Genomic DNA, 22,306 nt, shown 5'->3' with positions numbered 1-22,306 from the left:
CTGTACTGCGAGATCGGACAAAACCATGCTGAAATTCGGAAATTGATGTTCGTACGTGCTCGAAAATTATATCAGACAAAATAATCTCTATTAATTTGGAAAAAACTGATATCAGGGCAATAGGTCTATAATTAACGATCTCTGATTTCTTACCGGACTTCACAATAGGACATATACGCGAAACTTTCCAGATGTTCGGGAAAGTGCCGGAGGTGATCATAAGATTATACAGCATACGCAATGGCTGAACGAATAGTTGAATATGAGATTTAACAATGTTAACCGGGACATCGTCCGGACCAATAGTGAACTTATTTTTTAGTTTTTTTGATGCCGTTATAATCATATCCTCAGAAATCAAACCTATATTCAATACCGGACCTAAGTTAAAAGATTCTACAAATGGAGTGTTAGAATTCTGCGTATCATTGTCACAAACATAAACACTCTTGAAGTTAACTGCGAATGCATTTAGTATGTCCTTAGGTGTTTTCAACATTTTATCATTGAAGCACATGTGCCCAGGTAGTCGTGATATATTTCGTTTAGAATTAATATATTTCCAAAAATTACTAGGACTACTCTCCAAATCAGCTTGACACCTCAGTATAAAATCTCTATATGCCGATTCTATGTCAAGTTTAACAGATTTTCTGAAATATCTAAAGCGCTCACGATAAAAAATCAGCCTGTGTTTTCTATACATTTTCAGATAATGCTTTTTCACTTTTATTTTGTGAATCAAGTCCTTTGTGAACCATAATGGATATTTACGGGAGGAACATTTTTTCTTCGGAACACACTTTGCGATAACATCTTGAACGGTATTGTTGAAAACATCGCTAGCATCATGTACATTCCCAATATCACCCAAGAGCTGACCCCAGTCTGTACCACCGAGGAGTCGACAAAACTTTTCTACATCTAATTTTTTGAAGTCATACCGTTTAGCAGTAGAGGTGAAATTACTTGGTATGGCAGGACAGGATGAAACTCGCACAATAAGTCCAGGATGATGCGGGTCAACCGGCACTAATGGATCGCCATCACAAAGCACCTCACACGCGGTATCCTCCCGATAAACAACCAAATCTAAAAGTCTGTTATTGTGGTTTCGCACAACGTTACACTGTCTCAAATTACAAAAGTTCAGGAAGTTATCAAAACGAGCCGTATATCCCGTATGTGCAGCCCCCTCATAGACACTTAGAAGCTCCGGTATATTGAAGTCTCCAACAATAACCATATTGCCACCATCATATTTGTCCTCAATCAATTCAAACAGTTCATCATACCCGTTCACAGAAATTCCAGGGGGAATGTAAACCACCATAACGATTATCGGAATATGATTGGAACCAAAAAGTTTTACAGCCAAAATATCAACTTTATCTATGGAACAGTTTAACTCATATATCTCAGAATTGTACTCACAATCATCCACCGCCAGCAGAACTCCACCTCCCCGAGCCCCTGTATTACGATCCTTACGGTAAACCGAATAATTAGGCGGAAATAGTTCACCACTAGACACACTATCAGTCAACCAGCTCTCAGTAATGGCGATCACACTATGGCAATTAGATGTTAAATTTTTCATGAATGTATGCGTTTTAGTATTTAATCCCCTACAGTTTTGATAACAAATCTCAAGACCGTGGGTATTTACACCTGTATTTTGTCGCATGCTGGATGTACTTATAGGTTTTTTTTCTTAGTTATCGAAGGGTGCCCATTTCGAAACCTTATAATAATGTCATCTTCCCCATTTTGCTGACGTTCCATCAATTGCTGACGTAACAATGATAAGTAATTGCGCTGTTTAATTGTTTGATCTGGTCTAATGTATACATTTTTGAATCTTTCAATCCTCTGTAGCCTCTTATTACCCCTGATTAAAGTAAGTTTATCTGCATTGTTGGAAAGGGAAACTTTAATAGGTCGTGATTTTCCTCTAAGTCTTTTACCTAATCGATGCATTCGCTGGTTGGTGATTGCAAGATCAGGAACAATAGCAGAGACTATATCACATACAATTGAAGTTGGGTCGTCGACTTCCTCTGGTACCCCGAAAATAATAACATTATTTTCCCTGCGTTTAATTTCGTCGAATTCCTCAACAATATGAGCTGCATCTGGGAGATCCCCTGAAATATTCGATAAATTTCTTTCTAGACTTTCGATTTTATCATTCAGCGTTTTTATCTCCTTCGCATGATTCATCTTCATATCACTCATATCCTTGTTCAATGCATCTATCTTCTTCTCGAGTATACCCAGTTTTTCACCCAAGATATTTATTATTCCAGATGACACCGAATCAACCAATGTTTTTACGAATTCCTGGTTTTGACAGATTTCCTTTATCATGGCATCGGCGGCGTTTCTCACATCATTGAACTGATCACGTGTTAGCGGCATTCTTACAGATATTAAATTAAAATTCAAAATTTTATCTCGATGAAAATATCCCACAAACACTCAAATGTTCAAGGAACAATTTTGAATAAATCTGATAGATTTCCGTACTATTAAAGGTGAATTATAACAAGAGATCAATATAACACGTCCGCACTCAACGACGACTATGGTTGAATTTTTTACTCCCAAATATTCAATTGATGTTGCTTCTTTCAATATATATTTGTTTATTGACACTTACATTTTTTTATTGATTTCCTTCCTACTAATTTCACTACCAGAAAACATATTATTGCGATTTATTTGAATTCACTATCAGTCTATTATTTCCCATCCATTTTGAAATTGAAATTTGAAATATATTGTCTCTTACACTAAAATCCAAATATTACAATACATTATAAATATATTTTCAGAAATTAAAATATAATAAGGTTTCTATTCCTCCGTTGCAGTTGAAAGAGTCTGTGAAAGTGTATAAATTGATAATTTGTATCTCTTATTATCCATATCAAACACCAATTAACCTCAAAATAACAATTGACAGCTAAATAAACTGACTAAAGCGTTCGAAAAGTACGAAAAAGCTCTTTCTATTTACGTAATAACGGGATTTTAGTTTAGATGTAAAAAGTAAATCATAAACCATTGTTCCAAATGCTCTTCCTTGTTATTCTTTGTGTTAACACACTAGTTAGATCATATATCTTAGGATAGTTGAGTGTGTTTTTACTGATTTGATTTGTTGCAGATTAGCAGACTATACGAAACCGTGAAAAAAGACAATTACGGATTTTTTCAAGAACAAAAAATATCGATTTATATCACAACGGAATTTTTCAAGTCATGTCTTAGCCGTATGAACAAAAATATAAATACGTTGTATGAACCTGTCTTGAAATATACCGATGATTTGGATAAGCAATTTTGTGAAATCTACGAAGAAATAAACACAGGAGCCGTTAAAAACGAAGAAGACATGTCATTTGAGAGAGGATGCTCGCTAATAGAACATTACAGAGGTAATAACTTTTTATGACAATAGTAACTTTATAGTTCCTGCTGAGATAGTCTTCGTCGACACGTTGTACGACTCTCGTTCTCAAAATACCCGGCAAATTAGACAAATTTCGATCTCAAGTATCCTAAACCTCCACATTCCTTTCTGAATATTTATTGGCAATAATTCAAGGCATGCCATTTGAATGAATGGATTTATGGACATTTTTTAAAGTCTTTCGACCACCTGTAGAGCGATCCCTGAATTTGCATAATTCCTGAAAACTTTTCTTGAATTCAATTGAAGAAATCATACAATTGTCTCGAACGGTTTGCAAGATATGATTTTTTTTATTTTTTTTTCGTTTCCATGAAATTTATTGAAAAAAGTGACCTACGTGAAAAGTAACACAGATGAATTATGTCAAATGGGGTACCTAATTAGAAATCAAAATATCATTGAGATTATGAGTATGATATAAAAATTGGGCATTCATTCATTTGAAAAAGTGGTATCGAGTTTCACCATTTTCGGGCCAGCCTGTAGAGTCAAAAATAATTTAAGTTCATGGGCTGAGTACTGTCGATTCCGTCAAAATTTGAATCATTCTCCTATCACAAACTTTCCAAAAGTTATCGATGGATCGAGCAATATTGACTTACCCTATGTAATTAAATATGAGATGTTCAAGTTCTTTCATACCAAAGTTGAGCGAAAACAATACCGGATCAATCAAAACTTTATTTTCAATGTGACATTAAGTCTTCAGAAAACGGGGGGTGGGTAAAAAATTCAATTATCTGTTTATTAAATCTGTGGCGAGATCCTACTATTCGTCAAAGTATAAGTATCAATCGATAATAAATTAGTAGGATCCCACCACAGATTATTGAATTTCTCATATCATATTAGGTACAACAGCACCTAAAAAATGGATTGAATCTAATCTGTATGACATGGAACTTTTTCTAAGAATTATGTTCTATGAAGAGGTGTCAGAAATTTTAACTTCAATTTGGTATCTCGTGGATGGAGAGCTAATGGTTATCAGAGATGATTTTGAGGCAGCGGAACCTGACTTGTTGCATGCTAAGTACAGAGTGTCCCAAATTCGATGCTCGCTGAAAGCATCTCGAAACAGTCGCGTACCCAATAGGGGGATAAGGGGGATATATCCCCCAGGAGGAATATACATTATAAGTCACAACGCTCAATAATTCAATTGTTTAAAAATTCAATCAAGAATTCATCAACCAGCGGTTATTTCAAAGGGCTTGATCCGATCTGACTGTCATAGGTATAATCATTATTTACTTACAGGCTATAAATGTCAAATTGATAATAAAAATAAACAATCGTGTAAAAATTAATAAGATTCTGAAGTAAAAGCTCCGAACTACTTGAATTGAAAATCAAAATCAAGAAGTTCCTGTAAATTCGAAGGACATCGGAAACGAATAATATTTTTTTTTATCCCCACAAGGCTTCTGTCTGGGACGCCACTGTCTCGAGAACTATAGGACTATATCTATAGTTCGTTCAAGCTGATGGTCAGTTACTATCCTGCGCTTAACAGGTTTGATGAAACTGTTATAGGGTTCAATTTTCGCACATCACAATTTCCCCTTCTCTACTCGCAATACTGACTGGACAGTTCATACATTTTTTTGTACATTTTGTATATAGAACACACTATCATTTCGAATATCGAAGAGAATTCATTTCAATATAATGGTTGGATATTGTCATTATATGTGGAATACATCATTTAAATGTCCACCGTGTGATCTCTTGACTCTTGACTCGATCCTTGTGAGGTAATTTTCGATAGCTCACCGGTACACTGCCGATGGATGTTGGTGTTCAGATCGTCGATAGTCTGAGGATTATCGGCATAACACACTTTTCGCATAACCCCACAAAAAATCCAAAGGCGATAGATAAATTACAAGATCTTGGTGGTGAATTCACATTGTCGAAAAGGAAAATGAAGTGTTATTTTTACAATAAAGCCAAAATGGGTCGTGTGGTGTGGCTTGCTGGACCACATCTATGCCAATAATCAGATACGTGTATTTTAAGGGAAGCCCAAATATTGTGCTCGCCGATATGGAATGGATAAATTTGTTTCTTCTTCAACACTTTTATTTACATTTACAGTAGCTAATTTTTGGTCGGGCATCCATTTTGAATAATGTACAGGGTGGGCAAATAAGCGAGGTAAGCGGCTATATCTCAGGATCCACTCATCGGAGAGACTTGCGGTAAAAATTTTCACCACTAAACTGTACAAGAAAACACCATGGAATTTGTTTTGAAGTTCATACCTTCACCACTAGGAGGCGTAATAGCTACCGTCGAGTAGAAAAATGAATTTTACTCGAAAATGTTTTATATGAAGTTGAAGAAAAAATATAATCACTGTAATCCTTGGAAAATTCTCTATCTTTTTAAATTTTCACTTTTGATTCCACGACATCAAATAAGGGTAGGTGAAAGGGAGAAATCTGACTGATTGAAATGCCTTTAACTTCAGTTTGGCTGAACATTTTTGAGCAAATTAGATCTCGTCTTAAAGATAATATCTTGTTGATTGGGAACAAAATATACTCATAATAAATTTGTTTTTGCTGCTTCCGATAGGGGGTGCTAAGTCAGAAGTTCATTGTTTTGTTTATTTTACTCCGACATTTCAATGGTCACTTCTTGAAATACATAGCTTTCAAACTAGATGATGAAATCCGAGGTATAATCCATGATGTGACCGTAATACTCTACTGAATAGCCTCCATTTCGTTGAAGAAAAGAAAAATCTACTGCACTCAGACTCGTAGCATCGTTGATTCCTCAAACAAAAAAGTATTTCAAATGTTCGCTGAGACTATAAAAAAAATTATCAATAACAATTTCTTAATTTCTTTCTCCAATTTTATGTACTTCAAAAGTTTCAGTCACTCCGGAAGATGATTGAACAATCTGATGCCATAGTATGTTGGCGAGTGCAGAAATTTACCTATTCTATATGTTTTGGAAAACAGAAAATATCTATATGCCTTGTTCTGTGATCATAGTGATCAGAGCATTTTTGATATACAATAAACAATTCAGTATGAAAACGCAGAGCAAACTTAACAATCTATTGGAAATGAAAAAGGGTCTAGTGAAAGGTTGAGAATGAGTCCTATGATTTTTTTCTCTTCGATAAATGCACGATAACTCGAGGAGGATCCTATCTATAACACTTTTTTTTTTGTTAAAGCAGGGGGAATCCATTTACAGACGAACCTTATCCAAAGGAATAAGTGTGAGGGTCCTAGCTCATCAAGAGCGAGAATACTCACTAAACCTAACCTGCTGCTTCTTAGGTTTCGGGCATAAAGCCTATAAACCATTTATCTCTTGGTCGGATAAATTTCGACTTGCACACTATTGTGCTGGGTTATTCGGGATTCCTTTTTATTCGGATTGTTTCTTCAATTTGATGTGTTTTCTTGAGTTTCCTATATATTTAGGTCATCGTTTCGCAATTGAACCCTGGGTCTTTTGCGGTATATTCTAATTCTTCTTGCATCTTCGGCAGGGTCGTAATCAATTAATCTTCTCAATTCTTCGTTGGGATGTTCTATCAATTTTTATAATATTCTTTCGGCTTTTTTCTTCATTAAGTCAGTAATTCTGTCCCATTTTAGGTCTCTGTGGATTCGGATGTTTCTAATAAACCAAGGGGCATCTATTGCCCATCTTAGATATTTATCTTCCGTTGATTGAATTCTCTTGATGTAGTTCTTTGCCGCGTATCCTCAAGCCACTGAGCCGTACGTGAGTTGGGGTCTGGCAACGGCTTTAATTATTCTGAGTTTGGTGTTTATGACCATTCGGCTTCTTCTTCTGATGATTGGGTATAGACGGTTTATCGCTTTGTTGGTTTTATCCACCGCATACTTAACATGTTGTTTCCACGTTAGTCCCGTATCCATGATCACACCTAGGTATTTTGCTTCTTTTTGCCATTCAACTTCGTTACCGTCAATTGATAATTTTTCCTCCATTTGTAATCTTCTCTTTTGTAGTAGGGTAGCTTGGCTTTTCTGTCCATTTATTTCGATCGTCCATTTAATGCACCATTTGGTTATTTCGTCTGCTGCTTCTTGTAATCTTTGGTGTATGATATTTGCTCTTCTGTGTTTGACTGCTATTCCTGTGTCATCCGCATAAAGGTCAAGCAAATTTCTCGGATTCCTTGGTATATCATGGATGTATATATTATACAGAAGAGGTCCTAGTACTGAGCCTTGTGGGACTCCTGCTTCTAAGTGTCTTAGCGTTGATTTTTCATCTTCTAATTTAAGGTAGAAATTTCTATCCCTCAAGTTATTTCTGATGATTCGGCACATCTTAATTGTGTATCCTACTGTTCTCATTTTATAGGCTAGTCCTTCCTGCCATACTCTGTCAAATGCTCTTGTTACATCTAGTAATAACAGTCCAGTAGCTTGTTTGTTTTGAAAGCCTTGGGCGATATACTCTGTTAGTCGGAGAAGTTGTTGTTCAGTTGAATGTTTATCTCTGAATCCGAATTGTTCTGTTGGTAGAATATTCAGATTTTCGGTTTCTTCTTTGAGTCTCTTGGCAACTACTCTTTCTATTATCTTTCCTAGGGCTGGTAAAAGACTAATCGGCCTGTAGTTTTGCTGTCCTTATATGCCTTCACTATGTGTTCTTCTAAATCTTTACTCTATCTTCGAGTTCTTCTGGCGTGTCAATCTGTGGTATTTTTGTAATTCCCAATTTCAAATTGTTACTGAATTTCTTCCAGTTCGTATAACCTCTCGTTTGCAATTTTTCATCATAAGGTTCTGTTCCTAGAATAAATTCGATAGGGTTATGATCAGAAGTTTCATCCTCTATGGTTCTCAGTGTGAAGTCCAGTCTCACATTTTTCATTAATACTATGTCAATCACATCCGGCAGCTCTGTACCTTTTGGGAGGTATGTCGGTGTTTCAGGTCCGATTACAATTGCTTCATGTTTATCAGCATATTTTTTCAATTTCTCGACTCTGCTATTCCATTCGGGTGATTTGCAATTCAGGTCTCCTATAATTATCCTCGGGTGTTGTCCTTCTAATAGACTCTGTTCATTTTCTTCAAGTAATTGTACATCTGGAGGTTTATAAGTTGAGATTATACTTATTTCTTCTTTGTCCATTTTCAGATTGACCTTTATTGTTTCTATAAAGATATCAGGGTTGGCTCTTTCGACGTTATGGTAGATGCCTCTCTTGACAATCAATGCCACGCCACCTCCGTCTACCGTGTTCGGTCTATCATTTCTATGTACCACGTAATTTTGATACGATATTTTATCCTTTGATGATAGCCTTGTTTCTTGCAAGGCAATTATATCAGGATCTTCTTCTGCTATCAGTTCTTCTAATTCGGTTTTTCGTGATTTCAAGCCGTTTATGTTCCATGACACTATCTTGATATTTTTCCTTTGTTTCGTAAGATTCATTAATTCGTTTTACCAAATAAATTGTTCATTTTCGAATCTATTACGGATTCGAATTTCCTCATTATTCTACTCAATAGTTTTTCGGTGATTTTATCTAAATCATCGACAGAATTTTTCTGTTCCGCTCTCTTTTGTGCGGGCTGAGTCGTTCTAGCAAGTTTCTTTTCAACAGATTTCTTTTCAACGGGTTTCTTTTAAACTGTTTATTCTCAGTTGTGGTTTTTTGTTCTTTTTCTGTCGATTTTTCCTTTGTTGGAGATATTTTAGTTTTTGTCCTTTTCTTCGTCACGTGCTTGAATTCGATACAGCCTTTGTAACTTGCTGGGTGTCCAGTTTCGCCACATAGTGCACATGTAGCATTTCTTTCTTCGTCCTTCCTGGTTAGAGTGCACTCTTGGCTGCTGTGATTTCCTGAGCATTTCACGCATCTCCATGGAAAAGTGCACTTATTCTGTGCATGTCCATATCTTTGGCATCGATGGCATGGCCCAGGTCCTCCTGTCTTCTTTTTTTGGATCTACTGCAATACAAAGATTGTAAGGCTTGGTGATTGTGAAAATTTCTCTTTTTTTGGGGTTTAACCAGAAATGGGGGCATTTTCTTCTTTGTTTTATTTGAAGTCATTCGAGTGACTTCGCCATCTTGAATCCCTTGATTATGCAGATCTTCTCGGATTATTTTTATATCGGCATCAAGAGGGAGATGTCGAATAACCGCATAAACTTTCTTCTCATCTTCTGTTTGGAAGCTATAATATTCCTTACCGCGTTGGTCAAGGAATTTTATTATTTTTCTGTAGTCACATACAGACGACGCGAGGATTTTAATTCCGTCTTTTACCACTGTAGCGCGGTTGTAGTTCAATTTCTGGGAGTGAAGCTCCTTTGAAATTTGAGTCCAATCTGATGTCCCCATCATCGTGATTGGCGGTTTTCTAACCTTCTTGACGGGAGTTTCCTTTCTTGTCTCGGTCGACGAAGAACTATCTTGTCTAGCTCGTTTCATAGGGGGGGCCATCGCGGGTACAATCAACTTGGCGGGTGTTAATATGTTAGCGGTTTGGGGTTTTCGACGCGTTTCGCCCAGTTTCGGAAAATCTGGGCTAACTTTTGGCACGGCTCCTTTCTTCACAGCAACGGAATATGATGCGACCTCAGCATCGGTTGTGGGGGTTATTGGCACTTGGGTAACAGTCTGGGAAGAACCTGGGCTGAGGAGTTCCCGAAGAGATTTTATCTCAAGAACGAGATTTGAGATGGATTGCGACATCTTATTCTCTTGGCGATGTAGTTTTTCATTTTCACGTTTGAAAATCGACATCTCATCCAATTTTGATTGCAGTCTCGCATTCTCGCGTCGGACTGCATTCATCTCCTGGAACGCAGGATCCGGATCTTGATCCAACTCCATATCGAATCCTTCGTCCGAGTGATCGGACATATTATTAACAGAATACACAGTACTGAAAAGTACTTTCAACTACACACACAGTACTGAAAAGTACTAAAACAAAAAACTTTGAGCCGTAATGACGTGTTCGCTCTCTGACCACGTGTTCACTCACTCTCTCACTCTTTGCGCACCTTGCTGCGCAACCTTCACTCTACAACGTCTACCACTCGAATGACCTATAACACAACGTTGTAGCTTAGGTGAGAGTAGGCCAAGGAATGAAACAAGCAAATCAGAAATTCTTCTGGTAGGACTTGAAGCCATTTCTGAGGATATCTCCAGTTCTTTGTATAATATCTATTGTGTTCTTCATTATACGTTTTTTGTTATTTGGACTGTTTCCTGTCTAATTGATTTAAAATAATTGTATTTTGTCATGGTTTAGGATGGGAGAAATAACATACGTTCCAAATGGAAAATCACGAGGACTGAACAATAAGATTTTTCCGGTTTTAGATGGATGCTGGGTATCTTGATGAAACCGATTACCATCGCTCATCGGTCGAATAACTGTCTTGGAATTCACTGTTGACCAGAAATATCCATTTTTCACCGAGAGCGGTAAAAATAAAACTTTTATATTCCAATAAAACCTTTGGCTGTCCTTAAAAAAACTACTCAAACATTGTCTGTTTACTAATAATATATAGAATATAAAAATATATTATGTTATTACTTATTATGTAACTTATTCAAACGAAACATGGCACGTATGAAAGATATTCTGGAGAACCGACACAATAACTATTTTTGACACTTTATTCACTTCTCGATTGGAACAACAAGTTCACAGTTCTTAGTAACAATTTTTGCAATCTTTTTTCTTCCAGGTCTAGTTAGTTTTATAAAAGTATGTTTTTTTTTTATTCTGTTTCAGAGGTCCTTTTTGGGGATCTATCAGTTATGGTGCCAAAGATGTTTGAAATTGAGTAATAGAATTCATTTCTCAGAAATCAGAATAAATTTATTATACCCTGCATTGATAATGCAATTTCTAAATGTTAAGTATATTAGTTTTCTATACCATATCAACTATAACATATGAAGTGTGTGGTATGATGACATTTGATCGCTATAATCGAATTCTTTTATTGCTTTTTGTGATTGATAACGCACCTAGGTCTGCAAATAATATCACCTTTTCCCGTTAAAAATTTTCATAATGTCTTTTCGGTTTGCACTCAACTTTCCACACTTAACTATTATCTCTTCAAAGAGTCTCTCAGTCAGAGGTGAGCTATAGAGTTAAAAGTTTCTGAATATAAGTAATGCCCTTCATACCTTTCATTTTACCAGTATATAGAATAAACTTGATTGGTAAAGCAGTCAACAGTGGATAAAACTCGTAGTTCTGAGGAGATAAATATTTAATTATTTTTTCCAGAGTATTTCGAGAAAGCCCAGTTAATCAGGTGTGATGAGTATTTCTCTATAGGTGAGCTTGCAATCTACGAATATCTAGAAACCCTACGAGATTCAATTCTTGTGGTTGAGGAGGATCTTTTCCTACAACTATCTTCACTCCACCAATGGGAGAATGAAGATATCATAGAGTCATTTCAAATGATAGAAACCAAAGCGTTACAAGTGCCCACAACAACTGAAGAGCTTATTGAGCAAGGTAGGTTTTAGTTGATTTTTCTCATAGTTTTGTATAAGCTTTCACCTTCTGTCAATATGTTATATCATATATTACGATACGTGAATGTCGTAATGAGTTACTTTACCGTAATAGTGTAGTAAAGTGATAGTTTGCATCAATATTGCATTAAGGCAGTTTCCCATATTTGCCTCGTCAGTGCGGTATCGATGTGGTCTGTGTCCGATCCCTTCCCGTCGCCTCTTTTCAAGTTCTCAATTGATTTGTTCTTCTCTACAGCACCATTAGAACACAATTAAATCAGTTAAAATTATGGGAAAGAAGCATGATGAATGGAAGTTTCATCGAATATATTTGTTTATGTACACATTACACATTGTTATCTTCATCATCAAAAATTTATCATCAGACTGCCTTCTGGAGACCTTGTTTATCTTCCTTTGAGAAATATTCGAAATTTTAACCTTCAATTCCTTGAGGGTTCTTAACACAAATTATTCCCAAGATTTTCAGTATAGTAATATGAATCTTTATTTTGTCAATATTTATTTTTCTCATTATATCGTTTATCGACATTTTTTCATCTTCTTCCTAAAATGATTCATATATATCCGATGCAAGGTTGGTTTTCTTATCTCGTATATTTCCTCAATATTTTTCCAATATAATTTTCATACAATTCACCTCAATTTGATACTATTTTATTTCTTTGGTGTTGACCGCTCTTCTGATGTTTGATATATTTTCAGGAAAATATGTTGTTTATGTTAAATCTACTTTATTAGAAGAACTGATAGAAAGAATCAAGGCGAGTTTGAAAAGCTTGACCACTTTGATAGAGTATGGAACATTAACGAAGGAACATATGGATATGAATTCGACCACTGTGAAGTGGTTGAAAAGAATTGGAGAAGTGCTTGATAGAAACTCGGAGGTGTTCGAGCAGCTGAAGTTTGAGGCCGAGGAGTTTTTGCATAAGACCATGGATGAGGTGAAGGAAAGAGTCAAGAATTTGATGCCGAAATTGGAAATTTTCAATGCCATGGATGACTTTCAACAAGCAAGGCAATATATGAATGCTATGGCTTCTATGATGGGTATGTGTATTGAATTTGAAATGTATTTTCTGATTGATTTTTAATTTTGAAAGAAAAATTATTATAATATATATTGAGTTATTGGGTATAGGTGACAAAATATATTCCAGTAAAATACTCTTTATTTTTATCCATCAATGACGACGTTTCGGCTATTGTTTGTAGCCATTCTCAAGTCTAAAAAAATTATCCTACTTCAGATCTTACAATAAATATAATACTACAAATACTCTTTAAAACACAAAAAAACAAATACAATAAATACTTTAAAATTTTAAATATTCTTCAAAAACACAAAAAAAAAATCACACTTTGTGACACTATCTCAAACGACAGCACACAAGACAGGAAAATAGAGAATTCTCTCACCATTATGAAACAAGTATTTCTAGGAAACAAGGAACTTCTTTCGTGAACATGAAGAAATAATGGTACTTAAAGTTGATTAAGGAAACACCACTGCCATTGTTCACAAAGAAGAATACGAAAACAAAATGGCACAGCTACTGAATGATTAAAATATATATAAAGAAATCAATAAAGACCTCACTAATTATCTACAGGAAAAAAATAACAAAATCATTAAAGATTGGAAATCAAAAAATATAATAACACTACAGGATTATAATAAATTAATGTGCTACATCTGTTTGTCCTGAAATATATGGACTTATGAAGATCCATAAGGAGGGAAGACCACTGAGGCCCATTGTGGCTAGCATGACATCACCATCTTACAATATGGGGTGTTTTCTAAACAATATTCTACAGAAAGTAGTCGAGAAAACGGATTCCTACGTTGAAGATTTTTGGCAGTTTGTTGAATATATAAGGAGAATTAAAATACCCACTGATCATGTTCTCGTGTCCTTGAATGTAGTATCACTTTATACGAACATTCCAGTAAAGTTGGCTGTTTCTGTGGTGTCAAACAAACGGGAGGAAATAAAAAATCATATATCTCTTAAAAAAAACGAATTCTTAACTGGAGTAAAATTTTGCCTTGAAAATACTTACTTCTCATATAAAGGAAAATGGTACTCACAAAAAGAAGGAATTGCTATGGATAACCCAATAGCAGCATCTATAGCTAATTTAGTGATGGAGTATATTGAAGGAGAAATAAGAAAGTTGTTGAAGATAAATCTTGGTTTCTATAAAAGATATATGGATGACATTGTTTTATCTATACAAAAAGGAAAAGAAAAAGTTTTAGAACATTAGTTTTACAATTGAAAAAGAAAAAAATGGAACAATCGCATTTTTAGAAGTTTTGTTCAGAAGAAACAATGGAAGTATTGCAACATGTTGGTACCAAAAGCCCACTTGGTCCCGAAGGTACCTTCATTATTCATCATGTCACCCCAAAGAACAAAAGAAAACAGAGGCTATGGGACTTAGTGATAGAGCAATAGAACTTTCTTCACCAATACATAGAGAAGAAAAATTGGCCTTAGTTAAACAAGTACTACTTGAAAATGGCTTCCCTAAGAAAATGGTAGAAAGAATAGTGTAGAACCGCAGTTTCCTTCATTACAACACAGAACAGAAAACAAAAAAAGAAATAGACTTGACAAAAATGTTAGTATTACCATACATAAAGGGTGCTGGAGAAAAAATCAGAAACATAATGAAAAAATATGGATATGCAGTGGTCTTTAAAAGTGAAAATAAGCTAAATACTATTTATACAAAAATTAAAGATAAAACTGAAAAATGGGATCAGTCAAATCTAGTTTATTCAATTCCCTGTGAAATCTGCGATCTTAAATATATTGGAACAACAAAGCAAAAGTTGAAAAACAGAATTTCCGCACATAAGAGTACGATTAGGACGAATAAAGCAGAAAGTACGGCTTCAGCCGAACATGTTTTGAAGCTAGGCCACGATATGGATTTTGAAGAAACTAGCATTCTATATAAGGAAAAAATAAAGAACAAAAGAGAAATAGCAGAAAAATTTTTTATAAAACGAGAAATAAAGTCAATGAATAGAATAACAGACTGTGCGAATTTCAGTTCAATTTATTCCAATATAATAAAGGATAAAAATAGAAGAAATAGATTACCTAACATACAGCAACGAGTAAGGATTGTTGATTAAGATTATTGTAAAGTATTTATTGTATTTGTTTTTTTGTGTTCTAAAGAGTATTTGTAGTATTATATTTATTGTAAGATCTGAAGTAGGATAATTTTTTTAGACTTGAGAATGGCTACAAACAATAGCCGAAACGTCGTCATTGATGAATAAAAATAAAGAGTATTTTACTGGAATATATTTGGTCACCTATACCCAATAACTCAATATATATTATCCTAACTAAGGTGCAGAACTTGCTCAAGAAAAATTATTATATTGTAGTGACTCTGTCTGATAACATATAGCGCTATGGCTGTTCGCGGCACACTACTTCGGCCCCGGCGGATTTAAAAGGGTCGTTGCGTTGCAACAGAGACACCTCTCACGATGGAGTCAGAGGGTGTGTCTTGGGCAGAGATCGCTGGATAGCCCAACTGAAGAGTCCATCAGAGATTTCGTGACGAAACATCGAACCCCTGGGAGAGGGCGCACCTTGTAACTTGACTCGAGAAAGACTCGCCAAAATATATTATACAGGGTGTTTGGCTGGGGCTGGGAACACATTGTTTCCAAAAGGACGAAACATTTCAATTAAGAACGGAAAAATGTAAGAGACAGTAATGACGAGGTTTGAGGCTCGCTTCCTTACCGAAGGGGTTAAGCTATACTGTCCAACGTAGCAAAGTCAGTAGTTTTCGAATTTTGAGCAGAGAATTGTATCAAATCATTTGGTTTGAGTCAACTATCACGAAATATCCTCAAATTCAATTCTGTCAGTTCGGCCGATCGTCTATACGTTAATTGTCGAAAGTAACTGAAAACTTGCAATTTGTAGGATATGTTGGTATCTTGAATACCGCGGTTAATTTAATTTCGTTATTCGGCTAAATTCAACCAGAGATCGCTCATTTTTTTTTGCTAATTTTAAAACTACAGATTCGATCGAGATGAATTTTGAGGAAAAGTGACAATCAAATATTTAGGAAATACACTTTATCACTGTTTCATTTTCAAATAAATTTCTCCTGTGGTTTCAATTATGTAATTTTTTATGGTTCAGTTATTCTTTTTTATGTTTCTTTTCTTTTTTATGATTTTTTTTTAAGGTTTCACTTATTCTTCTGTGGTTCTCGTTATGATGCAATTAACATGATCGGTTGTAAGGGGATTTTGCATTAATAACTAACACGAGGTTTGAAATAAATGTATTCTCCAAAGTCTTACATTAAAATAAAGGGTTAGTGCGGTTTTACAAATTGTATTAAAATAAGCAGGTATGCGGTATGTATATGAGAGTCTCTTGAGGTTTCAGTAAACCGTACGTGAAGGACTTCCGGCACAAGTCCTGGTTGTCGAAGGCGAAAATACACTTGGAGAACCTAACGCACTAGGTCTGCACGATGGTGATAGCGACGGCGATGTGTTTCTAGAGTTCCACTGGGGAAGCACTTGATGACGAACTTTAGACTCGGACCTAACGCACTAGGTCTGTACGTTGGCGATGGCGACGTGTTTCAAGAGTTCCACTGGGGATGCACTTGATTACGGAATGTTTAATTATATTACCAGATAGCTCTAGAGGTTCCCGTTGCAAGATGCCTCTTTGTAACAAAAGTTCCCTGGGGATGCAATTGTTGTATGAGAATCTAAGTAAATAATTAAAGCTTTGTATTTTAGATGTTAGATCGATATCTGTTCATCTTGCCACGTATCACTAACTTCTTTAGTTTTGAATCTTTCTCAATGATATTGTCATGATTTAGCCTCCTAATAATCGATATTTTCTCCATTGAAACGAGTCGATTATCTATCACTTGATTTTTAGTTGAACTACGAGATATCGATGGAAAGATCTCTTGGATAAGAAAAGAGGAAAGTTATCTAGGGTTCAAACCATCATTTTATCCTGAATACACGGATATGATTGCATTTGTTTACCCTTTTTATCATCTACTCAAAATTTGTAAGGATCTGAAAAGAAAGCTACTTGTGTGGTTGGATGGACAATTCGAGTTTTTGGTTTTCGAAGAAGCCGAACAAATTCTAGACGATTTCTCAAGGGAATACCTGAAGCAACAAAAGTTTTACAGAAGTGAAGTCAGACAAAGACAGATTGATAAATCATCGTTTCAGTTCGAAGGTAAGTTTATGATATAACCAATGATCTAATAATAAATAGATAGCGCAAAGAGAGAGAAGGAGAGGGAGTAATTGACTCTAAGAGGAACGATGTTTACACCTCGTGGCCCAAGGCCCAACCAACCGATGTTTTAATTGGATGAACTAATAGATCATTGATTGAACCATTTCAAATCACGTGATTTTGCTTCCCTTATCATTGGTTGAATTTCAAATATCATTATCCTCTCCCTCGTGGTCACGTGGCCCAGGGCTTAGTTATTTTTTTCTCTAATGTTCAAATCAATGATCTACAGGGTGTCCCGGGAAGAGTGTGACAAACGCATACCATGAATGAAGGTCATCATGGAGGACTAGTATTGTTTGAATCGAATTATTTCGAATTTTGCAGTTCGCAATTCGCTAGGGACGAAATAAACAATTTCCATAATTTTCACTTAAAGTATTGGCTTGGAATTTTTTCTCAGGAAAAAACAAAACTAATTTCGCCAAAGCGGCAAATATTGAAGGGTGGCTTTTTCCATTTTTACGAGAAATCCGAATTCCCAGAAGCACCTATGTATAGGAAAATTTTATTTAGTTTCACAGAGGATTTTTTATCAAATTAACTAGGGTTGGGCGTGGGCGCATTCGAATTTGAAATAATGGTTCATCCGCATCATCCGATTGATTTACTCAATCATCTCAAAAAAAAACACAAAATGTTCAAGCTTTTTATGAAAACGAAACTCAGCAGAAGAACTTGAAGCCGATTGCCGAAGTGCCCCCTCTAGAGGGGCAGCAAATATTGGAGGGTGGCATTTTCTTCTTTTTCCAAGAAATCAGAATTCCTAGAAGAATGGATTGGAAAAATGGCTATACGTTTCACATATATGATTTATAGTGATTTCATGTATATTTCTGTTTCACAAAAGTTTAAATTTTCGTTCTTTTATACAATAAGTTCTTTTATACAATAAGTTTAATGAATAACTGTGTTTTTTGCAAGGTTTCTTCTAATTCCATCATTTTTCTATTGATCTGACACTAAACAATAAAACTGCTGAAAATCAAGTAGCTTGATATTATTCAAGTACTTGAAAAATAAATACTTGACTTGAGATAGAAAATCCAATACTTGACTTGACTTGAGTTTGACTTGAAATAAAGTCAAGCTCAAGCCAAGTAGCTTGAAAATCAAGCCAATCCGTGAATCCCTATTTTCAAAATTCTTCATGACAAATGTTACAATCTCTGGGTTTCAGGAGTGTAGGTATTTCCGAATTGGCTCTCAAGTTTTCTTGAGGGCAGACAATGTCAATCAAGGTTAAAAATTATCTATCAGATGAATATGAACTGAATCTTGGAGTTCCCCAGGGTTTTGTTCTTGGACCGCTTCTGTTCCTGTTATTCATCAATGATTTACATATTAATGAGAAAGATGATAGCTGATATTACAAATGTTCCCGACTCTCTATTACTTTTATTCGCCAATGACACATCTATGTAAGCTACTGCTCGTACATTTGATGTCTTGAAGGAGCTGTGTTACGGGTTAGTTCGGTGCTTCGTTGGTTGGTGTCGTCCAAATTCTCTGATGATTAACATCATTCCACTTTAAGGAGTGGAGAACGTAAACTAGTTCGCCATTCGCAGGGTATCATTCCATCAGCAGAGCATTGTAAGTTCCTTCTCATATTATGCTGTATGAAAATTTTTCGGATATATGTAGGAATTTTCTAATTCAGAAACGAATCTTGCGGACGATCTATAGCACCGAAATCCTCCTGTAGACCGATTTTTGTGGTTAGTGGTATTCCATATTTTCAAGTGCTCTGTTTATATTAAATAGAATTTAAATAATCTAATCAAACTTTCTAATTTCCGTAGCTATAATACTAGAAATGGGTATATTCCTAACCATGAAACTACCAAATACAAATATTCACCTATATATCAGGTTATTAAATTGTTTAATTATCTGCCAAAATGCATGAAGTTTCTAGAACTGAAGAAATTCAAAAAGGTTGTTGAGATCAAACTAGTTGAGAAGTGCCATTATTTTGTTGTAGACTATTTTCGAGAATAGTCGGATTTATTTATGTGGGAACCGAATTCTTAACACCCAACTGAATGATACGCTACTGACTTGACGAAACGAAAACTACACGATCCATCCTAAAACGGTGGACCATGCAGTTTTATCGATATAGGGAGACGTAAGGGGAAGAGGTACTTGAGACTTAAGACTGAGACTGGAACACGATACAAGGGGACGAAGGTGGTATTCGACGTTAGAGAATATACGGACATAGTTAGAATTCGACGTGATAGACGCATATGATTCGACGTGAAATATAGTAGACGCAGCTAGTTAGATAATTCGACGTTAGATATAGACGGATCAACTCGAATAATCAGACAATTAGACGATTAAGAATTATACGAAATAAAATAACTTCGTTAGTTCGATAGACGAAAGTTCAGGGGCTGTACATTCAATTGAAGTTGAATTGTACATAGTGTGAATAAACAATAGTTAAGTTCCGGCGGCCTTTTTATATAAACCCCTAGACAACGATATAAAAACCCTACATTTATGTATTTGTATCTATGTATTTTCTTGTCCTATACATGCATATGTTTTAAGGTATCAAATAATTAATAATAATAATAACTTATCTTTATTGAAAACAAGTTAAATCAAAGGGCAATCGACCGAGATCCTTCAGCCCATCAATTAATTATTATTATCACCTAAGGGGTTTTCTTACATCTAAAGTGTTCATCAGTAGACTAACTAACCCTGTCCCAGTTAAATCAAAAATTCACAGTGGAATTGAAGCCATCAGGAATTTTAGTGTTAGATTGAATGGTTAACGAGAAGCATTTGGACGACATCATTGTCTATAGAAATAAATAGCCAAATAGTGTGTTTTCATAATTGATGAACATTTTTGCGATGAACGGATCATTTTTTTCGAACCGCTCCTATACATATAAACATTATTTTGAGATACCTTGTATTTAGGCGTAGAACTAGACGTCATACCTACATTCGACTCATAGTAACATACGCCGACCTGGTCTTCTATCGCCTTAGACGATTTCCATTAATGCAAATCCGATATGTGCAAAATAAAGTACTCAGAAGCGCTTAACAAGCACTAATAAAGGAAGAGAAGAAGAAGAAAACAATTACACAAGAATAGAAAGAGGTTAAGGACACATCCCTCAAGGAGTATACGCTCTATTAGTGATGACGTCACACACCGCCATTTCAGTTCTCCTGTCAGTGTTCGGATTGTTCGGAATCCAAACAAACAAATTGGCTTATTTTGATAAATAATATTATTTAAGGAACGATTTTCCATTAATTGATAGACAGAAGGCACGAGATTAAAGCCAGTAAGTTCGAACTTGAAGTTCAACTAATAAACACGGCTTTTTACAAAATCTGGGAATGATACAGGATTCAAACTTACTGGTATTAACCTCGTTCCTTCTGTCTATCAATTAATACTGAAATCGTTCCTCAAATAGCCAATAAGCCAAATAAGCCAATTCCTTCAACGATACCGTACTAATTTGAATGACAATTTATCTGTTTGGATTTCGAACACTGACAGGAGAATCAAAAATGGGGGTGTGTGACGTCACACTAATATAGCGTATTTTTAACCGTAGTTTCGGGCTTTCGGCCCTCTTTAGTATGGGGAAAAAGTGTTAGGATGAACAGCACTTGGTTGAAAACAACAAATAAATTGGGTCAACCTGTGGTTTCGATAGGCAGACCCTATGGATTATAGGGCAACAACCAACGTCACCACGTAGGCAGCCATAGCTTCCTGTGTGACACTTTTTCACCGTACAGAAGAGGGCCCCCTCATTATTCCTTGTAATTGATTAGTAGGAAAATTCAAACTTTGAGTGATAATATGATATGCATATCAGCAACAAAGCTTCTGCTTCAATGCTGATTGATATAGCGTTTTCTGAAATTGGTATTCTCACTGTAAGTGAAAGAAAATAAGTTATGACTTATCATAATTTTGGACATAAATGAAAGGCTCTATAGTCTTTGAGATTTGTTGAGAATGAGTAATTTTCAGGTCTGGTCGAGGATATAGATGAATTGAAGCAACCTTCTCCAATCAAGTTGATTTCTCAAGGTTTGCAAGAGATAAAAAAATTTAGACCAGCTATGACTATGATGAGAATAATGTGTAATCCAGCTTTAATGGACCGTCACTGGAAAGATATGTCTGACATCGCTGGCTTCAATCTCACCCCTGATGCTGGTACCAGTCTCCGGAAGATGATGAAATTAGGTAGTATATTGCTCATGTTCACTTGATCACAAGTTATAATTTTATGCTATAGTTTTTATTATTCTTTCATAAATTATTTGAGTCTCTGTAAGATATTAATGTTTTTCGGCTGATCCCGTGAATAAAGGGTTTCAAAATGTTATTATCATCTCACATTTAGCTCAACAAACATTTGCATTTTATTTAGTGAGGTTTCTTTTTTAGTCTGTCTTTGACATTCACATTATTCTTGAGAAATTCTTGGGTTTATACATCATCAACTGAATCAATATCAACTTCGGATAAGTAAAGCAGAATATGAGTAAGATCCTGTGAATTTCATGTTTGAGAGCACCCAATTATTCATCCGAATGAGCTGAAATTTCTTCGATAAATAATAGATACTTATGACGCCGCCTGAATACCCATATAGAATTTTATGAGCATTGGGTTAGTAGAATACAAAATATTGAGCTAACGGGAATCTCAGGTTCCGAGGAAACTAAACATTTCATTCAACTGAAAAAAATTTGATTCCTTTGCAATAACTTTCGAACAAGTCCAAACAAACATAACAAATTTTTTAACGTGAGATATGGAATTCCACCTTAGCACATGCTAAACGGATATCCTTCATCTGGAGTGTTCGAATGCTATATAAGACCATCTACAGCGCAACTAAATAACAATAACGACTGAAATACGGACTTG

The 22,306-nt window shown here is 35.4% G+C and overlaps 1 protein-coding gene across 3 annotated transcripts in view; it reads left to right on the top strand.

The window, feature by feature from the left end:
* LOC123675032 (dynein axonemal heavy chain 7-like) overlaps positions 1-22,306 on the top strand; it is a 122,518-nt gene that overhangs the window by 30,894 nt on the left and 69,318 nt on the right. For 2 of the 3 annotated variants that reach the window (XM_045610259.1, XM_045610258.1), the window contains exons 4-8: positions 3,173-3,443; positions 11,772-12,008; positions 12,737-13,084; positions 16,993-17,307; positions 21,398-21,616. In XM_045610259.1, the coding sequence (XP_045466215.1) occupies positions 3,173-3,443; positions 11,772-12,008; positions 12,737-13,084; positions 16,993-17,307; positions 21,398-21,616 (1,390 nt within the window). Of the gene's footprint in view, positions 1-3,172; positions 3,444-11,261; positions 11,388-11,771; positions 12,009-12,736; positions 13,085-16,992; positions 17,308-21,397; positions 21,617-22,306 lie in introns of those variants that run through there. The other variant, XM_045610260.1, reaches the window with a different exon arrangement.

The sequence above is a fragment of the Harmonia axyridis genome, chromosome 3 (assembly GCF_914767665.1).
Source record: "Harmonia axyridis chromosome 3, icHarAxyr1.1, whole genome shotgun sequence".
In the NCBI taxonomy this organism is placed as follows: Eukaryota; Metazoa; Arthropoda; class Insecta; order Coleoptera; family Coccinellidae; genus Harmonia; species Harmonia axyridis.
The sequence above is the reverse complement of the archived record's forward strand: the minus strand, read 5'-3'. Positions and strand labels throughout refer to the sequence as shown.